This window comes from Macaca nemestrina, chromosome 4, assembly GCF_043159975.1.
Source record: "Macaca nemestrina isolate mMacNem1 chromosome 4, mMacNem.hap1, whole genome shotgun sequence".
NCBI lineage: Eukaryota > Metazoa > Chordata > Mammalia > Primates > Cercopithecidae > Macaca > Macaca nemestrina.
This window is the reverse complement of record NC_092128.1, coordinates 26,812,134-26,839,960: the sequence shown is the minus strand read 5'-3', so window position 1 is coordinate 26,839,960 and position 27,827 is coordinate 26,812,134. Positions and strand designations below refer to the sequence as shown.

Genomic DNA, 27,827 nt, shown 5'->3' with positions numbered 1-27,827 from the left:
GGAGCCAGATGCCCAGAGCTGAAGCCAACATATTGCCAGTTTATACAAGGCATTCTTCCCTAGGTTAGTGACTTTCATTTTGACCATGACTTATGGAAAGAGATATGTTTTACATTGCAACTCAGGGCATACATACATGTCCATATATAGTTTCACAAATAGTAGTTATCCTTACTAGGTTTGATGGCCACTATTCTATTTGACTTTATTCTATTCCATTAAAAAAAAATTCTGGTCATGACCCTTTAAATTGATTTCATGACCCACTAAATTGATTTCTTGACCCACTAATGTGCCATGACCAGCAGTTTGAAAAACACTGGCTTGACCCTATTCCAGCTCCCCTTCCCTCCTCAAAGGCTGGGAGAACAGAAGGTGAACGTGGAGACAAAGAATGAGACAAGAGATTGAGAGATTGAGATAAAAATAAGGAAGAAGGTGGGAGAAATACCAAAAATAGTGGAGGGGATAAAGGAAAAACTGGAAATTAAATGAGAAAAAGAGAGAAATGAATGAGAAATGGGAGACATAATGAGAAAAGGCAAACCCTATGCTGACAGATTCATATCCATGAAAACTGCTCTCCAGCTCCACAGTCATTCTGGTCACATTTATACAAGAATCTTCCCTGCCAGCATTAATGGCCATAGCCTTGATAATGCTGTCTGCCTGTCTGGGGATTTCATATCTGTCAGCACCATCTCAAATTCCTATAGTGACTCTCAGAGAGAATCTTCCATCTGTTCTTCAGGAAAAGAACAGAAAAGTCTAGAAGGCTATGGGTAAATTACCAAGGAATAGAAACTGACCACACCCACTCTACCCACTCCTTTGCACTGTGGGTTCTATAGACTTTGAGCTGAGTCTACACAACCAACTCTTGGTACAAAAGAGATTGTTTTATAAGGTAACAGAAAAGTGAAATTCAGAGATTGAGGTAAAGTTAATTTATAAAGAAGCTGCAAGTTTACATACTCCAATAGCCAGAGGTCTCTGATTTTGACTGCACACTTCATAGTAAAAAATTCTTTGAGCATGCACGTACAATGCACATATATTTTTTTACAAATAATATATATGCTCTGCTCATTAGCATCATAGCACTATCAAACCTTTAAAAAATTAGGAAATGAAGTGAGATAAAGATAAAATAGCATCTTAATTTGTATTTGATTTTATAAAGGAGTGATACAAAACATTTTACTATCACCAATAAAATTATTATAATGGTAAGAATGATGTGCTGGAATTGGTTTTATTATTGTTTAACACATTCGTTTAGCACTTAGTGATACAAGGCTCTAAGGTCTAAGGTTCAATGTATTTCCATACTTTGTTTTAATGGCTGTCATAACTGAAAAGGACACCTCACATAGATGCAGAGATGCAGAAAAGTGCATTGTTGGCTATGCTGAATAAATCAAGATAGTTTTCTTTTTCAGTCTCATGCACCAATTATGTGAAGAACTGTTGTTGAAATTCAGCTACTAGATTTCCATCTTCTCTGATGTCAATCAGCTCTTTCAACTAATTGGAGGGTGCTGAATTTTTATACTTTTTAAACAAAGGGGTCAAAATTCTCTGAAACTCTTCATTTGGAAGATTTTTAAGCAGGTAGAAGGTTCTGTTTCCAAGTTTTAAAAGTTTTAAGATATGAATTTTTAAGGTGTCACATTTACTCATTATCGGCAACAAAATCACATAATGATGAAAATATTTCCAAACATTTTTCTTTTCTCCCCAAATAATCTCCCCATGCCATAAATCCTTCTGGAAGTACTTACTTTCTTACCCATTTTGAATGTATTACCTTTATATTGGAGGGAAAGATTATGTGTTTGTTTTTTCAAAGTTACCAGCAAAGTGGCATACTCTGACAGCTGCTTGTCAGAAGTGAAAAGATCAGCAAATGTGGAACATTTTGGTTCTTTTAAAAGAAAAATGGTTAATTATGTTTCCGTAAGCAGCAGACCTCTGTGTTGCACAAAAAATTTCCATGGTCACTTGTACATCATTGCAAAGTATTATAAAGATTTTATTTAAAGGATTGTTTTTATAACATTGATAATATCTGTCACACATAAATTGCAAATTTGTTGTAGTTTGTTGAAACTGACTCAGCCAGTGAGGATGCCAGTGTCAAGCCCCCCAAGATGTAGGGTTCCCAGCATCTCTGTGCCTCCCTAATGCATGAATGACTGATGCATAGAGCAAGGCAGGCAGACACTAGCTAGCATCAACTCTATATTAAACACAAGTAAAACCAGATTTCTTCTTTTAAATAAAAAATGTTTTAAAAAGTTATAGGCCAGGTGCAATGGCTCACGCCTGCAATCCCAGCACTTTGGGAGACCAAGGCAGGTGGATCGCTTGAGTTCATGAGTTTGAGGCCAGCCTGGGCAACATGGAGAAACCCCATCACTACAAAAAATACAAAAATTAGTTGGGCGTGGTGATGCCTCGAGACTACCCTGTATGCCCTGATGCACACCTGTAGTCTCAGTTACTTGGGTGTCTGAGGTGGAAGGATGGCTTGAACCTGGGAGGCAGAAGTTGCAGTGAGCCACGATTGTACCACTGCACTCCAGCCTAGGTGATAGAGCCAGATCTTGTCTCCGAAGAAAAAAAAAAAAAAGCAGTAGTTCTAACAGTTTCCTGCTTGTGCTATTGGAGAGTGTTCCTTCTTAGCAGCCCTTGGCATCAAAATGCATAACATTAAAGAGGCAAAAGGGAGCTCAGTGTTTTAGAGTTTGGTCTCTGATATTCTGGAACAAAACACTAAATAAATAGCTTCCCCTAGATTATTGTGAAGTTGGGGATATTGGGTCATCAGTATTCAACTTTATTTTATTTATTTTTTGAGAAAGTGTTTTGCTCTGTCACCCAAACTGGAGTTCAGTGGCACCATCACAGCTCACTGTAGGCTCGATCTTCTGGGCTCAAGTGACCCTCCCACCTCAGCCCCCCAAGTAGCTGGGACCTACAGGCGCTCACCGCCACACCCAGCTAATTTTTGTAGAGACGGGGTTTCGTCACATTGCCCAGGCTGGCCTTGAACTCTTGGGTTCAAGCAATTCACCAGCCTCGGCCTCCCAGAGTGCTAGGATTACAGTCATGAGCCACCGTACCCAGCTTAGCATTCAACTTTAATTGTGGAAGACAGAGTAATAAATATTTGACAATAAACAATGGCTCCTAAATTAAGAACATCTGAGAAGATGCAAAGTGATACATGAGTTCTCACTGAGAACTATGTAACTGGCAGCAGTAGGAGGTAAACTTTTAATAATAGTAATAAAATGTGTGCCTTTTAGAAAAGAACAGTGAATTAGAGACTGAGATCATGGACTAAGCTCAGAGGTGAGGAAGGCTCCACTGACCTAGGATAGAGAGATACGATCCTGGGCATTTGTGTGAGCATGAGCGAGCCAGACGTCAGTTAGACTCAAAGGCAACAGCTCCCCGGACTTCAAGGGGTAACCCTGAGACTCTGATTGATGAAGAGAACCCTCCTTTCCCCAAATCGCAAGAATGAAGACCAAGAAGAACTCGGCCTGTGCTCACCACAGAACAGCACACACACAGAAGAGTAACTGGGGTCAGGCCTACAGCCAGAGAGACTGGCCAAGGAAAAGGTAGAGGAAACCAGGAGAGCTGGGAAAAGATAGTTAAGTCTTTCCCAGTGAAGGTTCCACAATGCACAGATCATTCTAGGTACTCCTGGTAACATGAGTTCTGTGGCCAAATGACTTTGGGAGATACTACTTCCTACATTTGTCATTTGTCATCCCACTCATAGCTCAGAGATTCATAATACCCATTAGCATATTAAATGCACTATAAAATGCTATAGTCAAGATATCCACTTAACTCAAGGGCTGGGCACAGTGGCTCATGCCTGTAATCCCAGTGCTGTGGGAGGCCAAGGCAGGAGGATCACTTAAGCCCAGGAGGAGCCCAGTCTGCACAACACAGCAAGACCTCATCTCTACATAAAATTTTTAAAAATTTAGCTTAGAGAGAAATGGCACCTGTGGTCCCAACTGCTCCAGAGGCTGAGGTGGGAGGATTGTTTGGGCTTAAGACTTCAAGGTTGCAGTGAGCTATGATGGCACCACTGTACTCCAGCCTGGGTGGCAGAGTGAGACCGTATCTCTAAAAATCTCTGTATATCTATACATCTGCTCAACTCAGATCTTCTCAAACATATTTGACTAAAGAAAGCTTTTGTTTTAAAAAAACAAAATCCTGCAGAATTTTGGTTCTAAGAAATAAAGTTTGGGAAATGCTGGACTAATGTGCTTAAATCTGGACCAAGCAAGGACTAGGGGGAGGTCTACACATGTCACGCTTCACAAGAGTATCATTTGTCTCTTTAGAGCCCCACACTTTAATGAAAGTGAACATTTACCTCCCAGCCTGTGGATTAAAAGGTGCTTTGAGGGAATAAAACTTTCTCCAGAGGGCCTTCCTCTCCCACTGAAGGTGATCTCAGGTGTGAGTAGTGGCCCTAGCCAAAGGCCATGTCTCAAGGAAGGGGGTTGGGCACCTCAGTCCACTAGAACACCCAAAGGGCCTTGGAACCTGCAGACTCAGACTATGAGGCCACAGCCAACCGGGAGTGGGGCCGATGGAGGCCTCCTGGTCTGCTCTCTGTCACTCTTGGCGCCAAGAAAACCTAAAATGCCCCAGAGGATACAGAAGTGAGTTTATGAATGTTGGAAGAAAAATATTACAGTTGGATTTATTTATTTATTTTCTTTTCTGAAACCTCCCCCTCCCAGATTCAAGCAATTCTCCTGCCTCAACCGCCCAAGTAGCTGGGACTACAGGCACACACCACCACGCCTGGCTAATTTTTGAAATTTTAATAGAGACGGAGTTTCACCATGTTGGCCAGGCTGGTCTTGAACTCCTGACCTCAGATGATCTGCCCAACTCAGCCTCCCAAAGTGCTGGGATTACAGGAGTGAGCCACCACACCTGGCATAGTGGCTTTTTTTTCAATGAAACATAGACATTCTTGTAATAGTCACCAGCATACTGAAAATCATAGAGTTGAAAGCTAAGACTCATTGAGTCGTCATTATGTGCCAGGCAATGCACTAAGAATTTTATGTGCACTTTCTTATTTATTCATTGTAACCACCCAGCCAATGGGCACTAGGATATTCCCATGTTGCTGATGAAGAAACTGAAATACCCGGAGATTAAATAACTTGTCCAAAGCCAAGTGGCAGTGCCAGAATCCGGCAGCAGAGCTGTGATTCCAGCCCTGACCCACCTTCAAGCCATACAGCTTGTAACTGGATAGCCTTCTGCACCAGCTGGAATCCTTTTGGAGAAGGATTCTGTTTCTACCTGTTTCTCCACTCCTTCATTGTTTTTCTGGACTTTGTCTAAATAACTATTCAGATAATCTCCCCTCAGCCATTGTGCATATCTTCAAAACCATTGCATACGTCTCTGAGTCAGTTTCAAATTGATGTCTCCATTGTCTGCTTGTAATATCTGAAATGCACTTGAAAGACTCATATGAGATATGTAAATAAATGCCATTTGTAATTTACCCTTTTATACCTATATTGCATTTAGTAAAGTCATGTGACATCATTAATGCTAACTAGTCATCTTGAACAAGGGCATAAATTAATGTGCATCTATTTACTTTTGAAAACGTCCCATTGATATTCAAACGGAGTGTAAAATTTACTTAAGTATCAACATTTCTGGTCTGTTTTTCACAGAACTCAAGAGCAAGTCAATCAGTGCTCATGGAATTTAACCATTTCCATTAGGATACCATCCCTAGGGAACAGGGAAGTGGGTTGGAACGGTGTGAGTCAACTTCTACCAATACCTGGCCTGTTGAGAGGGGTGAGGTGGTCAAGGCCCAACCCCCACCCACAAGTGAGGATCAGTGGTAGTCTTAAGAAAGACCCCAAAGACTCCAGCCTCCAGACCAGAGTCCTTGTAATGACCTCACTCAAAAGCATGAAGAGAATGTGCCCTTCAAACTGACATCTTTTTCTTCCCTGATCCCTAACTCCACAAGAAAGTTGGGTTTCTGGAGCAATTCCCACAGTAGGACCATACTCTTTTCAACACGCTTCAAGCTGGAATTTGCTCTCACTTTACCACTGCAGAGCTTCCAGAACAGAGCCTTCCCTCAGCCCTTCTCTGATTGTGCACAGGGACTGGCTCTGTGCGGGGCATGCAGTGGCGCTTACTAAACAGACATGGTGGGAGAGGAGCTGGAAGCTGGAAGAGAAGCAGCCCTAGTCCTGTCTATCCACCCTGTGGAGTCACCTTATGTACTGCTAAGTGGACGATGATGGGTGGTTGTCTTTAAAAATGGCACTTAGAGTGCCCCGAAAATACCAGGACACCAGCGCTAAGTTAGGAGAAGGCGCTGTGACTGTCAGGGCAACTGCCGGAGACAGATGCTTAATGGAGTTCAGGATTAGAGAGCTGCCAGCGCTTTCCTTAACCACTGGCCCTTGGGTTTCCTCAGCTTTCCTTCTGCTCCACATCCTCCCTCACCCACCCCTGCTCTACCTCCACATCATAGCTCTTCTCTATTCTGGGGCAGAAAGAAGGAAAATGAGCCAGTTTTCCCTCTGCTCTAGAAGTCCTGGAAGATGAGTGAACAAAAGGTTCTTCAGCTGCCCAATCTGTGATAACTTCATATATCCAATGAGGTTGGACTCAAATGGATTCAGACTCCTTCCCCGGAGTGGAAGCAGAGTTACAGAGAAAAACCCAGAGGCAACATAGCTCTCTCTGATTAGGGTGGGAGACCGCAGCCTCCCAGGCCCTCCATCCCCTGGAAGGCAGTGCTCCTTACTTCGAAGGGAGTGTCTGCCTGAGTACTTTCCAGGGGCTTTGAGATGGATGGGGGAAGCACAGAATCCTGGGTAGCTGGTGCCTGCAGCTCGACTGACCTTTAGCCACCAAGCAGTGGTTTGTCCAGGTTTCCCTGCCCCTAACAAGAATTTTTTTTTTTTTTTTTTTGGACATAGAGTCTCACTCTGTCACCTAAGCTGCGGTAAAGTGGCATGATCTCGGCTCACTGCAACCTCCGCCGCCTGGGTTCAAGTGATTCTCATGCCTCAGCCTTCCAGGTAGCTGAGACTACAGGTACGCACCATAAGGCCTGGCTAACTTTTTGTATTTTCAGTAGAGACGGGGTTTCACCATGTTGTCCAGGCTGGTCTCAAACTCCTGAGTTCAGGCAATCTGCCCGCCTCAGTCTCCCAAAGTGCTAGGATTAACAATACATTTTCTAATAGTAATAAGAATAATGATAATGATGACAGCAACCACAACTTCCTACTACATGCTAGGCACTTTACATATATTAACTTCAATCCTAAAAGCACTGAAAGAGAGTTATCATCACTTTCATTTTCTACATAAGAAACCAAAGCATAAACTGCTCGAGTGAGTGACTCCAAGTGGCACAGCTGGTGAGTACTAAGGACAGGTATGAAAAGCCAAGTCCGTGGTCTATTAATGACCCCCCTGTGGCCTCCGTCCTGCATATGCTTGTGCTTTCTGGTCACCCCCATGGTCTGAGAGATGCCAGGCCACTGTGGTGGTCATACTCAGATGTCAGAGACTTTTGCCTACACCAGTGACCATGTAGAAACACGTCTGTTGGAAAAGAACAGTGGGAGTGATGGGCTGCTTCCCTGCCTACTCCCTCTGTGAGGTGGGGCTGGTGCTGCCCAGGGCTCCATGTACCCCAAGATGCCCTAAAGGTTGCAAAGGGGCTCTTGTCCCACCTTGTGTCAGGTTACAACAAAGGAGAAGTAAACCAAGGGACGTCCTTCATGGGGCCGAGGTGGGTTTTGAGTTCTGATCACATCTGCACTGTTCCATTACCCCATCCCCAGAGAGTCCTTCTGCCTTCTATAGCTGGTTCTGACATCTGAGAGTGGGGTGCATCACTTTTTACTGGGAAGTCAAGACGATGAATAGTATCTCTTCCTCTCACAGAGAGCTCCCTGTTCCTCACTGGAAGAGGGGGCTGGGGAAGGCATTGCAGAAGGAGCTGAACCCTGGATTCAAGCTCAGCTCCTCTCCCAAACTGCTGTTGACTCTGGATGACCTGCTCCCTCCTCTGTGCTTCAGTTTCCACACTGATCGCAGAAGGAAAGTGCAGTAGGAGTGTGTTGCACCAGATAAGCCAGCAGCATTTTCCAAGCCTAAGGTTTTAGGGTGCAGTGGACAATTCAGCACCTACTGACTGTAGGAAATGAGGGAGGGAAGTCACTTCCCCTCTGGTTCCTCCATTTCTGCTGTGGTAAAATGGAGACATCCTGTACCTTGCCTGAGAATGAAGTGGGAAGTGGGACTATCTCAATAATGACATTCTGGAACCTTCAGAATCTGTTCCAGACAAATGGGAAGGCTCCCACCTGAGGGAAATTGGGTGAAACACTGAGACAGCTTTTCTGTTTTTGTGAATGTCTGAGGTGGCTCCATTTCCTGTCACTCATTCCTCAGCCTTGTGCTTCAAGTTCACTCTCACAGGAGCTATCAGACACAGGCCAGCCTGGGTGCCAGGAGCAAACGTCCACATGGTCTTGTCACCATGTCAGCCATCCAAACACTAACTGGAGTGTACAGCTTGGCCCCCGCAGGGGCAGACAGGATGGCAGAGAAACGGCTGCATCACCATCCAGTGCACCTCACGTGAGACATGCTCGCAGACCCAGTGTTGAGAGTGGGAATTATTTTCACAGGAGCCCAGCACCTTTGGCTGGAGACAGTATCTTCACAACAGCATCTTCTATCAAATCAATGTCTATAGACCTCCCAGACTGCCAGACTTCACGTCACCTCCCTCAGAACATCCTGGGAGGCAGGGTGGAGACAGGGACGGACACTGAGGCGCAAAGAAACAGTAATGACTCCTTCATCACACAGGGGTCCCTGGTGGAGGCACCATCCACTTCGGGGTCCCAAGCCGCAAGCGATGCTGCCCTTTCTTAGACCATGGTACCACCTCCCCGTTGAACTATGGCTCCTTCTGAAGCTCACAGCGTGGTAAAAAAAAAAAAAAAAAAACAATCACGATGCGTCCTCTCACTTCTACCCTCCAGAGAGGCTAGCTTCACCATCTTTCAATTTCACAACCCCAAACAAAGAACTTACAAATAAATAGAAGAAGGAAAGGGACAGGACAACATGGACAGGCCTCCCCTTCTCCTCTTGTATGCCCGTCTGACCTCTCTATTTGAAAATGCAACCCTTTGGCCCCCACAAGGATCTTGACTCTACTTAATCCACTTGAGTTCCTTTTCCTGGAGTGTTTATCACCATAAATAGTCTCTGATTTATTTCTTAGGTTGGTTCCTTCTTTGCTGCTTCCTTTTGCTAAAATCATAGGGATATGTCACTGTTTCTTCAGGGTTGTATTCCCAATGCCTTGACTGGTACTTGGCACATAGTAGGAGGGAGCTTACAGAATGTTTCTTTTCTTAAAAAGAACTTCATTTTTATTTATTTGTATTTTTAAAGAAGCCATCTCCCTCTGTTGCCCAGGCTGGAGTGCAGTGGCGTGACCACGGCTCACTGCAGCCCCAACCTCCTAGGCTCAAGTGATCCCCCTGCCTCAACCTCCTGAGTAGCTGGGACTATAGGTGGACACCACCACACCTGGCTAAGTTTTAAATTTTCTGTAGGGATGGGGTTTTGACATGTTGCCCAGGCTGGTCTCAAACTCCTGCCCTCAACCAATCCTTCTACCTTGGCCTCTCAAAGTGCTGGGAATACAGGTATGAGCCACAGTGTCCGGCTAATTAAAAAAAAAAAATTTAGAGATAGTATCTCTCTTGTTGCCCAGGTTGGTCTGTGTTTCCTGAACAAATGAATGAATCAGGCCTGAGTAATATGCTATAAAGCAAGGTGGCCCTCGCCACTTCACTACTGGTTTATGCCGGAAGGAGCCAGGCAAGGCTGCTATCCTGGGCAATGCCTATGGGCAGGGGACTCACCTCCAGGCCTACCTCCTCAGGCCCCACAGGCGTCCGCATCCTGCTTTATAGCAAGGACTTGAGCACCAGCAGCTCAGGAGGACAGGCTGCAAGAGTCCCCCAGCACCTGGAAGCAGACCCACTGTGAAGAGGAGTCAGTAAAACAAAGGACATCATAAAAGATGGCTTTGGTCCAAACATGGCTGAAACAGATCCCCAAAGCAGAAATGTGTGTATGAGGCTTCTGGCTTTCAGGCAGGCAAGGGCTGGTATGTGGAGAGGCAGAGACATTGAAATTCACCGAGAAATCTGCCACTTCCTCTGGGCCTATCAAAGAAGATACTTGCCTTGTCTGGGGGACAGCTGCTTCTCCCCTGGTGGGTGTCATTCCAGGGCACCCAAGAACAAGGATGGTCCCAGCTTTGCCACCTCATCTTCTCATTTATATGCCTCACTGACATTTCCTCTCACCTCCCTCCCATTGTCTTGGCAGGTTTTTATCACATTGGTTTCAGTGTGTATAGACATTCCCTCGGGGTTACTGGGATTTTAGTAAATACACACCACACTCATACACATGCATGCACACACAAAGCAAGAAGGAGGCTAACAGAGACACACAGACAGGGATAGACACAGGGGAAGGGGTGGGTGTGCATATGCACACACAGCAGAGAGAGATTCAGAATCACGCAGAAGAAAGAAAAGAGACAGAGAGATGTAACACGGCTCTGAAAGAGACAGTTAAATCATGGCAAAATGACACTGACACCCCACAGTGCACACTCATACACTCCAAGCAGAAGTGTACACAACACGGCACTTGCTGCACGAGTTCACAGAGGGACCTACGCGTCCATGAGAAGAGAAACCATATCCAGCCTGCAGAACTATGTAATTTGCAAATAATCTAATAGCTAACATTTGCTGAATGTCCTTTCTGACCTAAGCTCTTTTACCTGGAATATCTCATTGAATCCTCGCTCACTCCAGGAGATCAATACTGTTTACTATAAATCCCCATTTCACAGGTGCACATGGAGGCTGGAGTGACCTGAGCCGGCCTCTGTCTTCAGCTGCCTCACTCACCACTTTCCCCTTTCTCCCCTCCTGGCAGCCCGTCTGGTGTCCTCAAAAACATATGTCACCTGCCTGTCTCTGGCCTCTGTGCTTGCTGTTCCCTCCGCCTAGACCACTTCTCCCCAGACAGTCCTCTCGCACCACTTCACTCTCTTCTGCTTTTTGCTCAAAAATTCCCTCCTTTGAGAATTTCCCTGACAACTGTCTTTAAAAGAGCACTCACCTCCACTCTTCTGGCCATCACCTTATTCCACCTGAGTCGGTTTAATTTTTCACTCTGTTCACTATTACCTGTTCTAAGCCATTCATTCATTCCCTCATTCTCTCATTCACTATCTGTCTCTCTGCCCAGAATGTACGGCCTATAAGGATAAGGACTTTGACTGTATTGCTCCCCATGGAATTCCTGGTAACCTAGAAGAATGCTTGGCTCAGAGCAGGTGCTCAGTAAACATTTGTTGAATATTGAACGAAAGAGGTGCTGAGGGAATGGGTGACGGAGCCAGAAAATGTATAGCATTTGTGTGCAGAGATATGCACATGTGTACACACACACACAGACACACACACATACACTCCATTCTCTACCTCCATTAATCATATAATCCTTACCCTGCATGTCAAGAGCTGGCCATTCATTCATCCTCTTTACCACCCATTCATCCTACCACATGCCAAGCGCTGGCCTCTTTCAGTGTATGGAATGAGGAACACTGGAACCCAAGGAGAGTTTGTTTATTTATTTATTTATTTATTTTTTGAGTCAGAGTCTCACTAGGTCACACAGGCTAGAGTGCAGTGGCATGATCTGAGCTCACTGAAACCTCTGCCTCCCAGGTTGGAGTGGTTCTGCCTCATCATCCCAAGTTGTTGGGATTACAGGTGCATGCCACCAGGCTCAGCTGATTTTTTGTATCTTTAGTAGAGATGGGTTTCACCATGTTGGCCAGGCTGGTCTCGAACTCCTAACCTCAGATGACCTGCCTGCCTCGGCCTCCCAAAGTGCTGGGATTGCAGGCATGAGCCACCATACTCGGTCCCAAGGAGAGTTTCAAACAGCGGTGGGGATTCAAAGTTAGTTGATCTCTCCGGATACTTCTTTAACTGTGGATTCATTAACTATTTCACAACTACTAAAATATGATGTGAAATATTTCCCCTGACTGTCAAATGCCTGTTTTCTGCACTCTGTGTCCCCCAGTATGGTATCAGATAAATCAGAGGGAGGCTGGAGGTGGCAGAGACCAGCATCTCCGTCCACAAAGAAACTAGGGACAAGAAGGGATAAAGGAATGTTTAGAAGGGAGAGCAGCTGCTGCCTACCAAATGATAAAGAGGAACATTCCTCAGGGGCAGAGGTAACACCCTAGAACTTGCTGGGTTGCTGACTGAATCACAGTTATCTGGTTCTTAACAAAACTCAGAATCCTGCTATCTCTATTTAAGTCTTCAGGCATCATCTCCAGGCAGGAGGTCCTAGCCTTACCAAAATCAGAGTGCTTTCAAAGAAAGGCTGCTCTTCATCACAAAGAGATGAAGTCCAAAGCTCATTCACTCATATTAACTCTACAAGAATATACCTGGCCCCTTCTCTGGATGAGGTCTTCCTCTACCTGCTAGACACAAGAGAGACAAGGTCCCTGCCCTCCAGGAACTTATATGCTAATGCATAGAGATGGGAAATAAACAGGTAATTTTCATACTGTGGTGGGCAGCAGAAGTGAGTAAACAAAAAGACTTAATAGGAAGAAGTCAAGATGCCAGGATGAGGGACATTTATGTAGGGTGGCCAGTGGAGACCTCTCTGAGGACACGATATTTGAGCAAAAACGACAGGCATGAGGAGGAACCAGCCACAGGAAAAGCCAGAGAGTTGTCACAGCAGAGGAAACAGTGAGCATGCAAGTTCTGCAGCAGGAAGGAGCTAGGCTCAGGGACAGACAGAGGCCTGTTTGCTGGTGCACGGAGAGCCAGGGGCCAGAGCCACAAAATGAGCTTGCAGAGGTGGAGAGGAGCCGCAGGATGGGTCTGAGGGGCCATGCCAGGAGCTTGGGCCTTATGCTGAGAGTGATGAGATGCCCCTGATGGTAGGAGGGGTCCATGAACACCCATTCTGTTAACTTGGAAAGTGCTCACAAGCCTCCTGATTCAGTTGCTCATCTCTGCTCTCTCTTTACCTGTTGTATTAGCCCGTTTTCATGCTGCTGATAAAAACATACCTGAGACTGGGTAATTTATAAAGAAAAAGAGGTTTAATGAACTCAGATTTCCATGTGGCTGGGGAGGCCTCACAATCATGGCAGAAGGGGAAAGGCATATCTTATATGGCGATAGGCAAGAGAGAACGAGAGCCAAGCAAATATAAAACCATCAGATCTTGTGAGATTTATTTACTACATGAGAACAGCATGGGGGAAACCACCCCCCATGATTCAATTATCTTTCACCAGGTCCCTCCCACAACACTTGGGAATTATGGGAGCTACAATTCAAGATGAGATTTGGGTGGAGACACAGCCAAGCCATATCACCTATCATTGTATTGAACACAACACCAGGACCAAAAGCTCCTTTAGGCCACTGCCCTGCTGCAGATCCCAAAAAGATCAGAGAAGAGAGAGGCTGGTATGTAAGAATGGACAGCATAAAGCACACCATTTTCTACCACCGGTTTTTTATACAGTGATCCCTGTAAGAAAATGTGTCCTTCAATCCAACATAAACCTCTTGGATTATCATCCAGATTGCCACCCTACCATATGTTTAGGACACTCTTCCACTAAGATCTGGGAATACAGATGCTAGTATGTTTCATGGTAGATTTTAGTCTTCAGTTATAGGAGCAGCCAGAGCAGCAGAATTGAAACCGCAGCTCTCTTGAGCCCAGATCCATTCGGTCACTCATTCAACAAATGTGTATTGAGTATTTATTAGGTGTCAGTGCTGTTCCAGGGGTCTGTGATACACAAGTAAACTAAAAAGACTAAAAAACAAAAATTTATATTCTCATGGCGTTTACATTTTAAATGAGGAAGAACAATTATAAGAATCATATAGCAAATAAGAAGAGACTAAGTGCGATGGATAAAAATAGACCCAGGAGAGGAGATTGGGAGTTTATAAGTGTGAGTGGAAGGCAATCTAGTGTTTTACCTGTAGTACTCAGGGGAAGCAGATACCTGGAGAAAATTCCAGGCAAAGGGGAACAACCAGGAGAAAGATCCTGAAGCAGGAGACTGCCATATTGCAGGAGCATCACAGAGGACATCTCTGTGTCCAGGGCACTCTCTCCCACCCTGGCCCTGCAGAGTAGGGGAGGCAGGAGAGTGGCAGGTGATGAGCTTGGACATCTCATGAGGACAGAGCATATAAGGCCCTGTGGGTCTTCACAGGCACTTTGGCCATTGAAAGGATTTGAACAGAGGAATGATACTATCTAACTCAAACTTTTGAAGGTTAACTGCTGCATGGAGAAAAGACTGGAAAGATGAAGGTGGAAACAGAGAGAATAGTTGGAGGGCTATTGCAAATATTCAGGCAAGAGACCATGGGGCTTCAATTCAGGTAGGTGACAATGAAGTGGTGAGAAATAGCCATATTCTGGAAATATTTTGCAGAGTCCGTAGAATTTCCTGACACACTGGATGTGGGGTAAGGGATAAAGAAAGGAATCAAAGATAACTCTAAGATTTTTAGCTGGAATGGCATAGTTGCCATCATCTGCCATCATCCCTATCATCTGAGATAGAGAAGACTACAGGTGAGGAGTGCTGGGAAGGTCGATGAAGAATTTGGCTTTAGACATGTTAAGTGAAGATATCTACCAGATGACCAAGTGGAGATGTCAGGCAGCAGTTGGATATGTGGCGCTGGGGTCCATTCTAACAGGCTGAGGAATTTTCTCCCCACACTTCTTTGAGTGACCTGTACACAGTAACTCCACCATCTCCAATGCCAGGGTCATCATCCAATACATTTTCATTATAGGACTGACTCAGAGATTGCAGAACCACTGCTCTTCACCTGTTTTTGTGAACGAAGTTTTATTGGCAGATAGTCGTCCCCATTTGTTTAGATGTTATCTATGGCTGCTTTTGTGTTACAACAGCAAAGTTGAATAATGGCAACAGAAACCATATGGTCCACAAACCCTACACTATTCACTATCTGACCCCTTACAGAAAAAGTCTGTTGACCCCTGGACTAACTCATTGGTATGTAATGTTGTTAACTCACATCTTTCAGGAATATTTAGGTCTTCACTTCATGTGAAGAAAAAAAAATAACAATCTGAAAGTTACTAGATGTGTCTCTTGTGTTATTTGAGCTCTGTGATGGAAGAAGATTATCATGATTATTTTCATTTTACAGATGAGAAAAGTGAGACCCAAAGAAGCTGATTGACTTGTCCAGGGTCATCAGCCAGTGGAGGATAGGTCTGGGCCTTGAATCTAGGTCTTCAGACGTCAAAACCCAAGCTACAGCCAATATATCAGTGGTTCCCAAAGCAACACACAGATAGATTTTGTGTGGATGCAGACACGGAGTTTTAATAATTTTAATAGTTCTGTTTGATTTGTAAGTACATTAGTCATACTATATATGACTGACATGTTAGATCCATAATACTACTACTTAAGAGACCGTTAAAGTAGGTTATCCAAGTTGAAACCATAAGTTAAAACAAAAACATAATGTAAAAAAATAGGACAGGGCAAAAGTCATGACAGTGATGTAACGGGCTAAATTGTTTCTCCCCAAAACTCATACATTGAAGCCCTAACCTTCAGCACTTCAGCATATGGCTGTATTCGGAGATGGCTTCTTCAAAAAGTGTGTGTCAGTCCGTTCTCACTCTGCTAATAAAAATATACCTGAGACTGGGTGATCTATGAAGGAAAAAGGTTTAATGGACTCACAGTTCCACATGGCTGGGGAGGCCTCACAATCATGGTGGAAGGCAAATGAGGAGCAAAGCCATGTCTTACATGGCAGCAGGCAAGAGAGCATGTGCAGGGGAACTCCCCTTAGAAAACCATCCGACCTCATGAAACGTATTCACTGTCAGGAGAGCAGCATGGGAAAGACCTGCCTGCATGATTCAGTTACCACCCACAGGGTCCCTCCCATGACAGGAGGTAATTATGGGAGCTACAATTCAAGATGAGATTTGGGTGGGACACAGCAAAACCATATCAAGGTGTTTATGTTACAATAAGGCTGATAGAAAGAGGCCCTAATCCAATCTGACTGGTGCTCTTAGAAGAAGAGGCGAGTAGGACACACAGAGAAACACCAGGGCTTTGCTCTCAGAGGAAAGGCCATGTGAGGACATAGTGAGAAGGTAACCATCTGCAAGCCGGGGAGACAGGCCTCAGAAAAAACAGCCCTGCTGACACTGTGATCCTGGACTTCCAACATCCAAAGCTGGGAGGAAACAAATTTCTGTTGTTTAAGCTCCCCAGTCTGTGCTATTTTGTTATGGCAGCCCTAGCCAATGAATACAAGTGATAGATTACTGACACACAGGAGGTGCTTCCTTTATCTGAACTTCCTTCTTTCCGTCTTACTCTCTGTGGCAGAGAGTAAGATCAGGCTGGTTTGTTTGTGCTCATCACGGACAACCTGGGAAGCAGGGAGTGGGTTCAGTCCCACCCTTACTCTCTGTGGCAGAGAGTAAGGTCAGGCTTCAGTTAGTCTTTCAGTTACTTAAGTTTGAGCTTTGAAATTAACTGAAGCAATAGGTTATTTGTGTTGGTACCTCTCTCTTCCAATTCTGGTTCAGTGAAGGCACTGGGGACTCATTCATTAAAAAATTATGAGGGGCCTATCACGTGAGATTGAGGCTGGCAAGGCATGGAATGCTCTCAAGTTGCTGGCAGCAACAGAGACAAGGAAGTCATCATCACAGTCTGGTCTGACAAAAGCTACTACAGACGTGTCTAACTGCAGGCTAGGAATAACCCAATGAAGAATGTGACAGTCAAGCTAAGTTTTGAAGGACAAGGAAAAATTAGTCAGATAAGAAAGGAAGGCCGGGCACGGTGGCTCAAGCCTGTAATCCCAGCACTTTGGGAGGCCGAGGCGGGTGGATCACGAGGTCAGGAGATCGAGACTATCCTGGCTAACATGGTGAAACCCCGTCTCTACTAAAAATACAAAAAAAAAAAAACTAGCCGGGCGTGGTGGCGGGCGCCTGTAGTCTCAGCTACTTGGGAGGCTGAGGCGGGAGAATGGCGTGAACCCGGGAGGCGGAGCTTGCAGTGAGCCGAGATCACGCCACTGCACTCCAGCCTGGGAGACACAGCGAGACTCCGTCTCAAAAAAAAAAAAAAAAAAAAAAAAAAGAAAGGAAAGTGCTTTCCAGGCCGCGCTGACATCATGGCCAAGCTATGCCCTTAGCCTGCAGACACGGTGTGCAAAGTGTCCTGACCCATCATGGCTGAGGGAGACCCACCACCTGAAGGAGGCTGGAATTAGTCTTGATGCCCTGGGTCTGGAAAATACCCAGGTATATTTACCAAGCTGCTTGGCCCTGAGCTCTATTCCACGTGCCCAGCCTGTCAAGCAGGCCTGGGTTCCTCATGGGCTCTCCCCCGGGACTGGATTTTTGCTCCCTGCCTACCTTGGCCTCATCTGGTCTGCTGTGCTCAAACCCAGATGGACCATCTAGAATCTCAATACGAGCCCTTGCCTGACTGTAAGCACAGCCAGTGTCTGGAAACTCCTGTCACAAAGTCGTAAAAACAAGAGTCTCTCCATTTAACAAGCACTTACTCTGTGCCAGCCATGGTTCTAAGTTTATTATATGCATATCTCATTCAATTCTTGGAACAAAACTATCTGATATTATTGTCACCTACACAGGACAGTAAAGAATGCTGAATCTTAAGGAGGTTAGGAACTTATCAGAGACTACATTTAGTAAATGAGATTTAAGATGCATGCTCAGTCATTCCAATGGCAACACCTGTGGACTTAATCATCGCACTGTTCCACAAATCTCCACCAAGAATCCACAAGTCCAGTGGAGACCACTGTCAGCCCAGGTGTTAGGGCTTTGAAATGGTCATCTGGGTGGCAGGCCAGTCTCCCCATCTGTGTGGAGCAGCCCTGGAATGGATGAATTCCCTGGCTCTATTCATTCCTGCCTTCCTTTCCAATGTGCCCATAATATGGAGCTCTCAGGGTGCCTCATTGCCAAGCCTAAATGGGTAGTGACCACATTACTCATCTAAGGGGAAATAGCTGAGGACAAGGAGGTGAACAAGGATTCAGAAGGGCCCCTCCAGGGAAGGAGTAATGCTCAGAATCCTGACTCAGTTCTCAGAGGGGCCTGATAACTCATATTATCAGCTCATGCTTTTTTTTGAAATTTCTCTTTATTTTTTTAGAGACAAAGTCTTGCTATATTGCCCAGGCTGGCCTTGAACTCCTGGCCTTCCAGCAATCCTCCTGCCTCAGCCTCCCGAGCAGCTGGGATTATAGGTGCAAGACACTGCACCTGGCTCCATTTATATTTTCCATCTTTGAAAGTCCTCTTATGTTTTAAGTCCCAGGTTCAGAAATGCTGGCTTTCAGATCAGGCAAGAAATCCTGAATATTCAATGCCTTGTGAAGATCTTCTCCAGATGATTCATGCCACCAAAGAAAGCTGCTTCCCCTCTGAGGTAGGGCCTCTGAGGTAGGCTGGGAGTGGGGAGTTTGGAAGCTGTTATAAGAGCAAGGAATGTAGACAAATGGGAAGCCTTGTGCCCAGCTGCAGGCTCCATCTTGGTAGTCTCTCCTCCCAGGAAAAAAGACTCCACTTTCTACCCCACCTTGGGAATGAGACCATTCCCAAGCCGTGGCAGCCTCAACCAGGGCACAATGGGTCCCAGTGTGGCTAAAGTTGGGAGAACGGGGAGTCCGACACCAAGAGAAGATGTCATCGAGCTCTTGGGGAGGGCAGAGCTCCTGTGACTGCTAAGGCATAATGCACAAGCCCCGTGGGTGGCATAATGTGGAATTCATCTCCCCCACAACGCCGAGAGGGTCCAGGCAGAACAATCCAGACTCTGTTAGCAGGGTCCTCCAGAGAGTTCAGGCCACACTGACGAGGATGAAAAAGAGGAGAGATCTGCCCCTCATGGCTGCTGCTGCCACTCAGAGCTAATGCATACATATTCATGGGCTGGAGGGACAGCTCCAGGGAATGACCCATCCTCCACAGAGGCCACAGGGCAGAGGTACGGTGGTGCTGCACCACACTTGGGGTGGGCTGTGTATTGTGGGATGGAGCACTCCAGGCAGCGAATTAGAGGACTGCAGGAAATACCCGTACATGGATGTCCAAGGTGAAACCCCTTCCTTTGCCTGCTGCAGATATATGACTCCTGGCCTGAGCTCAAGGACTCCATACAAACTTACTTCCTTCTCAGCTCAGTTTGAGAACCAAGCCCAGGTTTTCGACTTCCTACTCAGCATCAGTAAACCTGCACCATATCTGTTCTTCTCGGGCGGGCTCCGCGGCACTTGCTGGAGTTTCCACAAAGAGTTGTATGTACACACAAACGTTCAGGCCGTGCCCTACCTCATCGTATCTCACCACACAGACTCTGTTTTCTGGGTCCTGACCATGGTGTTCCCTTAACTAGGCTCTTCTGGCAATAAATCCTTGCCTCCCACAGGCTTCTGGGGGCCAGGAAGGTGACTTTGGTATGAGATCACATTTTGTATAGGGAAATCTGGACCCACAATTTGGACATCTGTATGACGTTTCTTCAAAAGAAAGCAAATGTTGGCCCTGAACATATACACATGATTTTGAAGTTAGTGGATTTGTTCTAGAGTCTCCAATATTTTGATATTTTAAATGTTTCTTTCCTGTTTCAGAACACCAAGCCTCAGTCCCCAGGCAGCAAAACTGAAAAGATACACACTGTGCCAAATAAATCAAATCACCTCTCTGCAGCTGGCCTCCTAAGGTTTGTACTGAGCCACAGGCTAGTATTTAGCTGTAAGACAAACGTCTAGCAGAGCCCAAAGAGCCTTACCTGCCTCTCTGACATGATGTAGAGTTGCTCGTGGTCCTTGGAGAAGGCCATATCCCGGAGGACTGGGCCAGGATCCACCACCTGCACCGTCTCATACTGGAGAGCGTTGCCCCTGGGTCCATCCACCCGGATCTGTGGAGAAGAGGAGGAGAGTCAATGTGAGTTCAGATCCTGCACTGCCCACAGTCAAACTTCAGCCAGAGACCCTGTCAACAGCCGAGGGAGAGGGCATGAGTTCTGTCTCTACAGTGCTCACAGGCTAAAGCCAAGGAGTGGAGTGACATAAGCTCACCAAGGGCCTCAGGATGGGAGTGGCAGAGAGGGAAGCCGGGGACCAGGCTGGGCTTCACCAAAAACCCAGTCTTGATCTCCCTGGTTCCCTCTGCCTCAGGCTCAAGCATTTGATGCCTTTCTTGCTGGTCTTTGGAGAAAAAGATGAGGCTCTGAGGCTTGGAGGAACAACATGTTATTGAAGCTGCCTCAGATCAGAGTGTCACCCTGCATTGGAAAGGCAATATTATTTGCTGCATTTGTTAGCAGAAAAACATGTCAGTGTAAGGAAGGGAACTGCTACCCAGATGTCATTGCTGTACCTTGAAGGGGAACCAGGCAGGGGGCCAACCCCAAAGGTTTCACACTAAGGGTCTCTTTTTGGCATTGAAATAGTGGCTTATACTTATAACATTAGGTCCTGAAACCTTCTAGAGATTTTGTTCACGCTCCCAGGGAAGGGGATGAGGGAATTACAGGAAAATGTGCTTCAGGCATGAGTCATCCACAACCTTCTGCAAACACTCAGCTGAGTAGATCTTCCCCAGCCATCCACAAGTCCTTCCTAGAAATGCTGGGACAGCTTAGAGACAATGGAAAGAAGACTTCTGCCCATATGCCCCATGAATGAGAACTAACCTAGAAAAGACATCAGCTTTACAACCCTACATGATGCTCGTCTGGCCTCTGGATGTTGGCCAAGGTCTCTGGAACCATCCTGTGTTTGAGTGCATAGACCCAACGTGACCACTGCACAGTGAGTGCTAATAACACCACTCCCATAAATCAGGAACAAATATTATTGAGAGTGTGGTTACGCGAGAGCTAGGGGATCATCATACTTCCCCACCACACACAGGACTGTAAGATATACATAGTATAATTTTAGAGATTTCAACAATAAAGCTAAGGAAAAAGAATATACTCCAAATATTCCCATTAGGCACTCTTATTTTTAATTTTTAATATGTAATTTTTAACCTCTCACAAGATCAAGGAGAATAAAAGAGGCATTCTGAGGAACTAAATTACAGAAAGAACACCACATTAATGACAACTGACCACACCAGGTCCCCCAGAAGGCTCCCCCCTTTCATTTCTCTTGAGTCCATGAACTCTAATATCAGGTTATTTTGTGGTTTATTTGCTTGATTTTAGGTTTGTTCTGGACTCTGATTTTTAAAATTTCCTTTTAAGCATTATTTTAAGCTTCGTGGACATCAGGTACTGGGAGATGGTTTTGCACATAATTCTCTATTGGTGTAATCCTCTCAATCCCGTGGGTTTAATGTTCATTCATCACGGCTCATGTGCCCCTCCAGCATCCATTCCACCCTCTCCCACCTTTTGGGTGGGATTGAACCCACTCCCTGCTTCCCAGGTTGTCCATGATGAGCACAAACAAACCAGCTCGATCTTACTCTCTGCCACAGTGATTAAGAGAAAATAGGCTCAAGCCAATCAACGTGAATCACAGCAAAGCAGGGACTCATGGTAGAGAGAAGAGACTGTATTTCCTAACTCTCAAAGGGATAAAATGAACTTGGAGCTCAAAGATCTGTGGGCAGCCCTCTCCTAACAAGGAAGGGAGCTGGAACCAGGGCAGGTCAAGCACAGAGACGGGAAAAAATTGGTCTTTGGTGACATTGCTGAGCCACTGAATCAAAGTAACCCCAAAGCCTGCCTGACATTGGGACTTTCTAGTTACTCCAGATATTTTCTTTATGTTAAAGTAATATAAAGGTTTTTTTTTTTTTTTTTTTTTTTTTTTTTTTTTTTTTTTTTCAACATCCAAAGTCCTAACGGATGCACTGATAATAGATGAGAAAAATGATACCCAGGTACATTAAACAACTGGCCTGTGCGATAAAATCTGGGGAGAGAATTAGAATTCAGTTTGACTCTGGAAGTCCATGCTTTTCCTACCACCAGTTACTTGAGAGTCCTTGCTTCCAGAGGGTTTCCCGTGTGTCTCCCAGTGGCGGCCACCTAAAGGCAGGGGGCTGAGGTCAGGGTCTGTCTCTAGTCTCTACAATTGCTGAGACTTTCTCTAGTCATTCTTGATTTTGGTGCTCAAACACTTGAGCTTGACAAATATTTATTCTAAAAAAGAATGAATAAATAAATGTAGTTCAGATTCCTCTTTGCTAATTTCCCATTAAGCCCATGAAAACAACAGTTAAAGGAGTCATGGTTAGTGTTTAAAATGGAAATGCCTCTGATTCCCAGAGCCTTCCTTCTTCTGTGCCCATCCCCAAGCCACCAGATGTCCACGCTGGCCAGGTCCTTTCCTAATCTGGATGAAACAGGAGTTTGTGCAAAACCAATTGGGATTACCACCCAAGTCTGACCGCGCAATGATGGCCTTGGCCCCTGGCCCAGCCAAGCTTCATCCCCAGCTGGGAGGTGCCCCTGGAGCAGAAGCAGAGAATGATACTGAATGCCCTGGCTGGTCTCCAGCCCCCTCAGGCCACCGTCGGCCAGAGCAGGGTCCCCGGGGGAGTGCTGGCGGAACTAAGCCTCATCCAGTGCCCCTTGGCCTGATCCCCAAATGAAATTACATTCAGTGCCTGAGCAGTCTCCTTTATCTTTCGACTCCAACTTCCCTGCTCCTGAGGATGAGGGGTTTGCTGGGTGTGGCTGGACATCAAAGGAAACCAGATGACATGGGGGAGGGACAGAGGGGTGGACGAGGAAGCAGCAATTGGACAAGTTTCCATAGGCCTGGCCTTCTGCAAGGAGGCTGGATGCAGCTAAGTCCCCACCCTCTGCACTCTGCCAGTGGGAAATATCTAATTGGAAAGGTTCCTTCTCTCTTTTCCCACCTCACCCTCCAACAACTTTTCAGAAAACCAAAGAAAAGCATTATTTATTCATCTGTTGAAAAAATTCACACAGGACATGGATAAAGGAATTTATGGTGGAATTTACTGAATGTTTGATGGGCAATCCAAAAATTTAGGTAGAATGGACCAGCTGCTGGCTCTTGGACCCTTAACACAGACAAAGAGAACAAAAGCTGCTATTTATTGAGTGGCCACTATGGGTCTGGGACAATGGTAGGCATTTTACATATATTTATTTTCTTATTTAAATCTCAGAACTCAGTAAAGTAAGCATTAATATTGTCCCCATTTACAGGTGTGGCACAAAAAATGTTAAATAACTTGATTAAGGTCACACATCTGGCGGATGGCACAGGCTGCACCCATACCAGGGTCTGATTGATTCCAGTGGTTATGCTTCTATGAGTTCACACACTACACCAAAGGCTCACACTGAACCCGGCACTACTGCTTATGTAAACCTGCATTCCTTCAAGATGTCAAAGGAGTTGGTTTTAAACAAGCATCACCCCAGGGGTGCTGGAGGAGCCATGTCTTTATCTACTGCAGTTTTTCTGGGAGAGAAACCTGCATATGAATGAAGATGCTATTGTAAATTTTCTAAATAATGATCCCTTATATTTTTGCTTTATACTTTGCAAAGCATTCTTAAATAACACTGTCTCAGCTGATGGTTGTAAAATTTTTATGATGTTGATTGCCAGAATAATCATTCTCATCTTCCTGATGAATCAACTGAGATGGAGGCTGTTCTGTGACTTGCCCCAAGTTCCATGATAAACCAATGGCATATAAGACTAGAATCCAGGTCTCCTGATTCCTAGCTCAGTGCTTGTCTCTTAGCTATTTAGATTTTCCAGAAGCTTTTGACAAGGTTCCACATGAAAAGGTATTTAAAAATAATGAGTCTCCGTGGGACTTCGGGCAGTTTGGCCATGGAGAGAGAGAACTGACTCAGAGACAGGAAAAGACAGGTTTGTGCATGGAGAAGTAACTAGTGTTATGACTAATCTCATTTAATATTTTTTATAAATGGCCTGGAGGAGGCAGCAGGAAAATGTACAAATGATTGTAAACTCTTTGGGACAGCAAGAAGTCCGACAACAAAGGTGAACTACAAAAAAAATGGTCCACTCTCTGCAGGGCTGACAGTTGCCACGTGGGCAAATAGCCCTGGGACCATGAGTCTCCCAAGGAAGAGGTCATGCCTGCTGTACTCAGCGCAATCCCTGATACGTGGTTGGTGCTTAGTAAGTAATTACTGAATAAATGTAAAACAACCACAGTCTCTAATATCTGAGCTGCTAGTTATAATCGAGGTAAGAGTCAGGATTGAGGAAGGGATCAAAGCCACCATTTACTACTCCCAATACTCAGGCAGCCAAAAGGCCAACAAAATGATAGGTAGCATTTAAGTAAGATTTCATAGAAAAACAGACTAGCAGAGCCAACATCTTAGTCAAGTTCACCTGAACATACGAGATCACATTCAATTCACCCTTCATAAGGTAGGAACACAATCCAGATGCCTGCAACTCAAGAACAGCCTAGGAAAGACAACCCAAGCCAGAAAGAAATAGTTGAGATGAAAGGAGACACACTGACCAGTGGCCACGGTTCAGTCATCAATGCAGAGGCCACCCCAACACTTATAACATGACAGCTTGAACAAATTAGATTTTTTTGTTTGTTTGTTTTTGTTTTCAGACAAATTCTTGCTCTTGTTGCCTAGGCTGGAGTGCAATGGTACGATCTCAGCTCACTGTAACCTCTGCCTCCTGGGTTCCAGCAACTCTCCTGCCTCAGCCTCCTGAGTAGCTGGGATTACAGTCACCTACCCCCACGCCCGGCTAATTTTTGTATTTTTAGTAGAGACGGGGTTTCGCCATATTTGCCAGGCTGGTCTCAAACTCCTGACCTCGTAATCTGCCTACCTCAGCCTCCCAAAGTGCTGGGATTACAGACGTGAGCCAGCAGGCCCAGCCTAGATTTCTTATTTTACATAGTATATATACTTGTGGATCACCTATAATAATGAGAAAGGATGAAAACAGAAGTTGATTTTTTTTTTTTTTTGGTAGAAAATGTAAAGAAACTGGCTGGACACTGTGGCTCAAGCCTGTAATCCCAACACTTTGGGAGGCCAAGGTGGGCGGATCACGAAATCAAGAGATTGAGACCACCCGGGCCAATATGGTGAAACCTCGTCTCTACTAAAAACACAAAAATTAGCTGGGCGTGGTGGCGGGCACCTATAGTCCCAGCTACTCAGGAGACTGAGGCAGGAAAATCACTTAAACCAGGGAGGTGGAGGTTGCAGTCAGCTGAGATGGCGCCACTGCACTCCAGCCTGGTGACAGAGCGAGACTCTGTCTCAAAAAAGAAAATGTAAAGAAAACAATCACGGATCACAAAGGCACATTGGGTGTTTGGAAGATGTTAACCTCTGAGGATGACACCAAGGAGGAAACCACACCCTGATCCTGTGTGTCCCTTGACAGAACGACACATCCCACACCCACCATGCGTCTGTTGAATGCCCATTGTTCCAGGGCCTCTCCTTCTGGAGAGGAGAGGTGGTAAGTGCCAGCCCTGCCTTCCAGGAGGCCTGTCTCCTGGAGGGCTCAGATTTCACACAAATAATGCCCAGTGGCAAATGTTATGGCAGAGGGGTGTTCAAAGGCCTCTCTTTGTTCTTCTCAGGAGATCTGGCCAACTAGAGTTTAACCAGGGATGATGAGCCCAGCTCCAGGTGAGGCTAGTGGGCAGGCAGCGTCATGACCTAGAACTACCAATATGGTGCTGCCAGTGATGAGAGCTTGACTAATACAGCACATAACAGGTAACATGAGATTTACTCAAAGCCACCTTAGGGGACGAAATCTTTTACATTAGCAGGAAGACTGATCTGAAGTAGCAAAATTAGCAGGACTAATAGATTTCATAAAGACATAACATACTGACAGGAGGGTTAGAGTAAAAATTGGAAAAAGGGTGTCCAAGGGGAAGAATTTGATCATCTTTCTGCAGCATCATCTTGAGGAGAAAGAGAGAGACTAGAGCAGATCAGAGAACCACTGTGTCCTCTGTGGTAGGGAGGGGTGCCCCTGCAGGCCTTGCCTCAGCCCCAGTAGAATGTTCCAGAACAGCACTAGACAATGGAAGATAGTATAAGCCACAAATGTGGGTCACATATGTCATTCAGAATTTTCTAGTAGTAGCCAAATTTTAAAAAACAGGTAAAATTCCCAGCACTTTGGGAGGCCGAGGCGGGCGGATCACGAGGTCAGGAGATCGAGACCATCCTGGCTAACATGGTGAAACCCCTTCTCTACCAAAAATACAAAAAATTAGCCGGGCGTAGTGGCAGGTGCCTGTAGTCCCTGCTACTTGGGAGGCTGAGGCAGGAGAATGGTGTGAACCCGGAAGGCGGAGCTTGCAGTGAGCAGAGATCGCGCCACTGCACTCCAGCCTGGGCGACAGAGCAAGACTCTGTCTCAAAACAACAACAACAACAACAACAACAACAAAAAAAAAAACAGGTAAAATTAAGTTTCATATGTTTAATCTGACCCAATATAAACCAAATGTGATCATGTTAGCATGTCTACAAGTATTAAAATTATTAAAATTATTATTGAGATATTTTACCTGCTTTTCCTCATACTAACTAAACCTTTGCCTCCTGAGGTGCATGTTACACTTACAGCACAGCTCAGTTTGGAGCAGCCATGTTTCAGGTGCTTCCTATGTGGCCAGAGGCTACCATATTGGACAGCACAATTCTAGACTATTCTCTTCCCTGTGTTTTGATTCTGCACTCACCAAGTGACCTTGCTAATAATTTGGTTTGGTGACTATCCCCCTGGAGGCATGCTCCATTGAGATTTTGCAACCATCCCCAACCCCACCCGACCCTCCCTCTCCCCGTCCTCTGCTGCAATCCCTTTGTGTCTCCCAGGCACCTTTGAGCTACAGCACAGTGCAGTGTGCCCCACTGCCCTTACTTTCTGGGCATTCTTGGACCGTATGCTCCAACAAGCTATATGGTCCCCATCAAGTCAGAATGCTGCTGCATGGGCCTCATTCTAATCCAGGCTCATTTGATGCACCCATGCCTTCTCTTCCCACACTCTGGGCACACCTCCTGTGCAGCAGGATCCCTGGTACCCCTGCTCGTGGGAGGGAACCAACCAGTCAGCCAGAATCATTGCTATGGGAGGGGATTCTTGGGGACTCTTACCTGCACCAAGAAATACTGCCCTGGGAGAGAGTGGTGATGAGCGGGACACCCAGACGGTGGTGGGCATCTGGGACTGGGGGCAGCAACTGACTACCAATTGCATAGATGCATTTCAACATTAACAACCGGCGAGGCCACATGAGCACTTAAGGACTGAGCATCATCTCGCCTGTGCCACACAGAAACCTCCACTACAGCATTCAATGTGCACTGCACTACTCCACAGTACATGCAGCTTACCAAGAACACACACACACAAACACACACACACACACACACACACACCCCCTCTACTCTGGGTATCCAGGCATCCACATCCCCAGCCTGGGATCTTCCAAGGCAGCCAGACCCTTTCCTCCAGCCCCGCTGG

At 45.6% G+C, this 27,827-nt stretch overlaps 1 protein-coding gene across 4 annotated transcripts in view; it reads right to left on the bottom strand.

Annotated features, from left to right (window-relative positions):
• The window catches only part of LOC105471365 (plexin A4), a 451,592-nt gene that overhangs the window by 152,503 nt on the left and 271,262 nt on the right, over nucleotides 1-27,827 (bottom strand). For all 4 annotated transcript variants that reach the window (XM_011723816.3, XM_071094493.1, XM_011723817.3 and 1 more), the window contains exon 4: nucleotides 20,099-20,230. In XM_011723816.3, coding sequence (XP_011722118.1) covers nucleotides 20,099-20,230 — 132 coding nt within the window. The remainder of the gene's footprint in view (nucleotides 1-20,098; nucleotides 20,231-27,827) is intronic.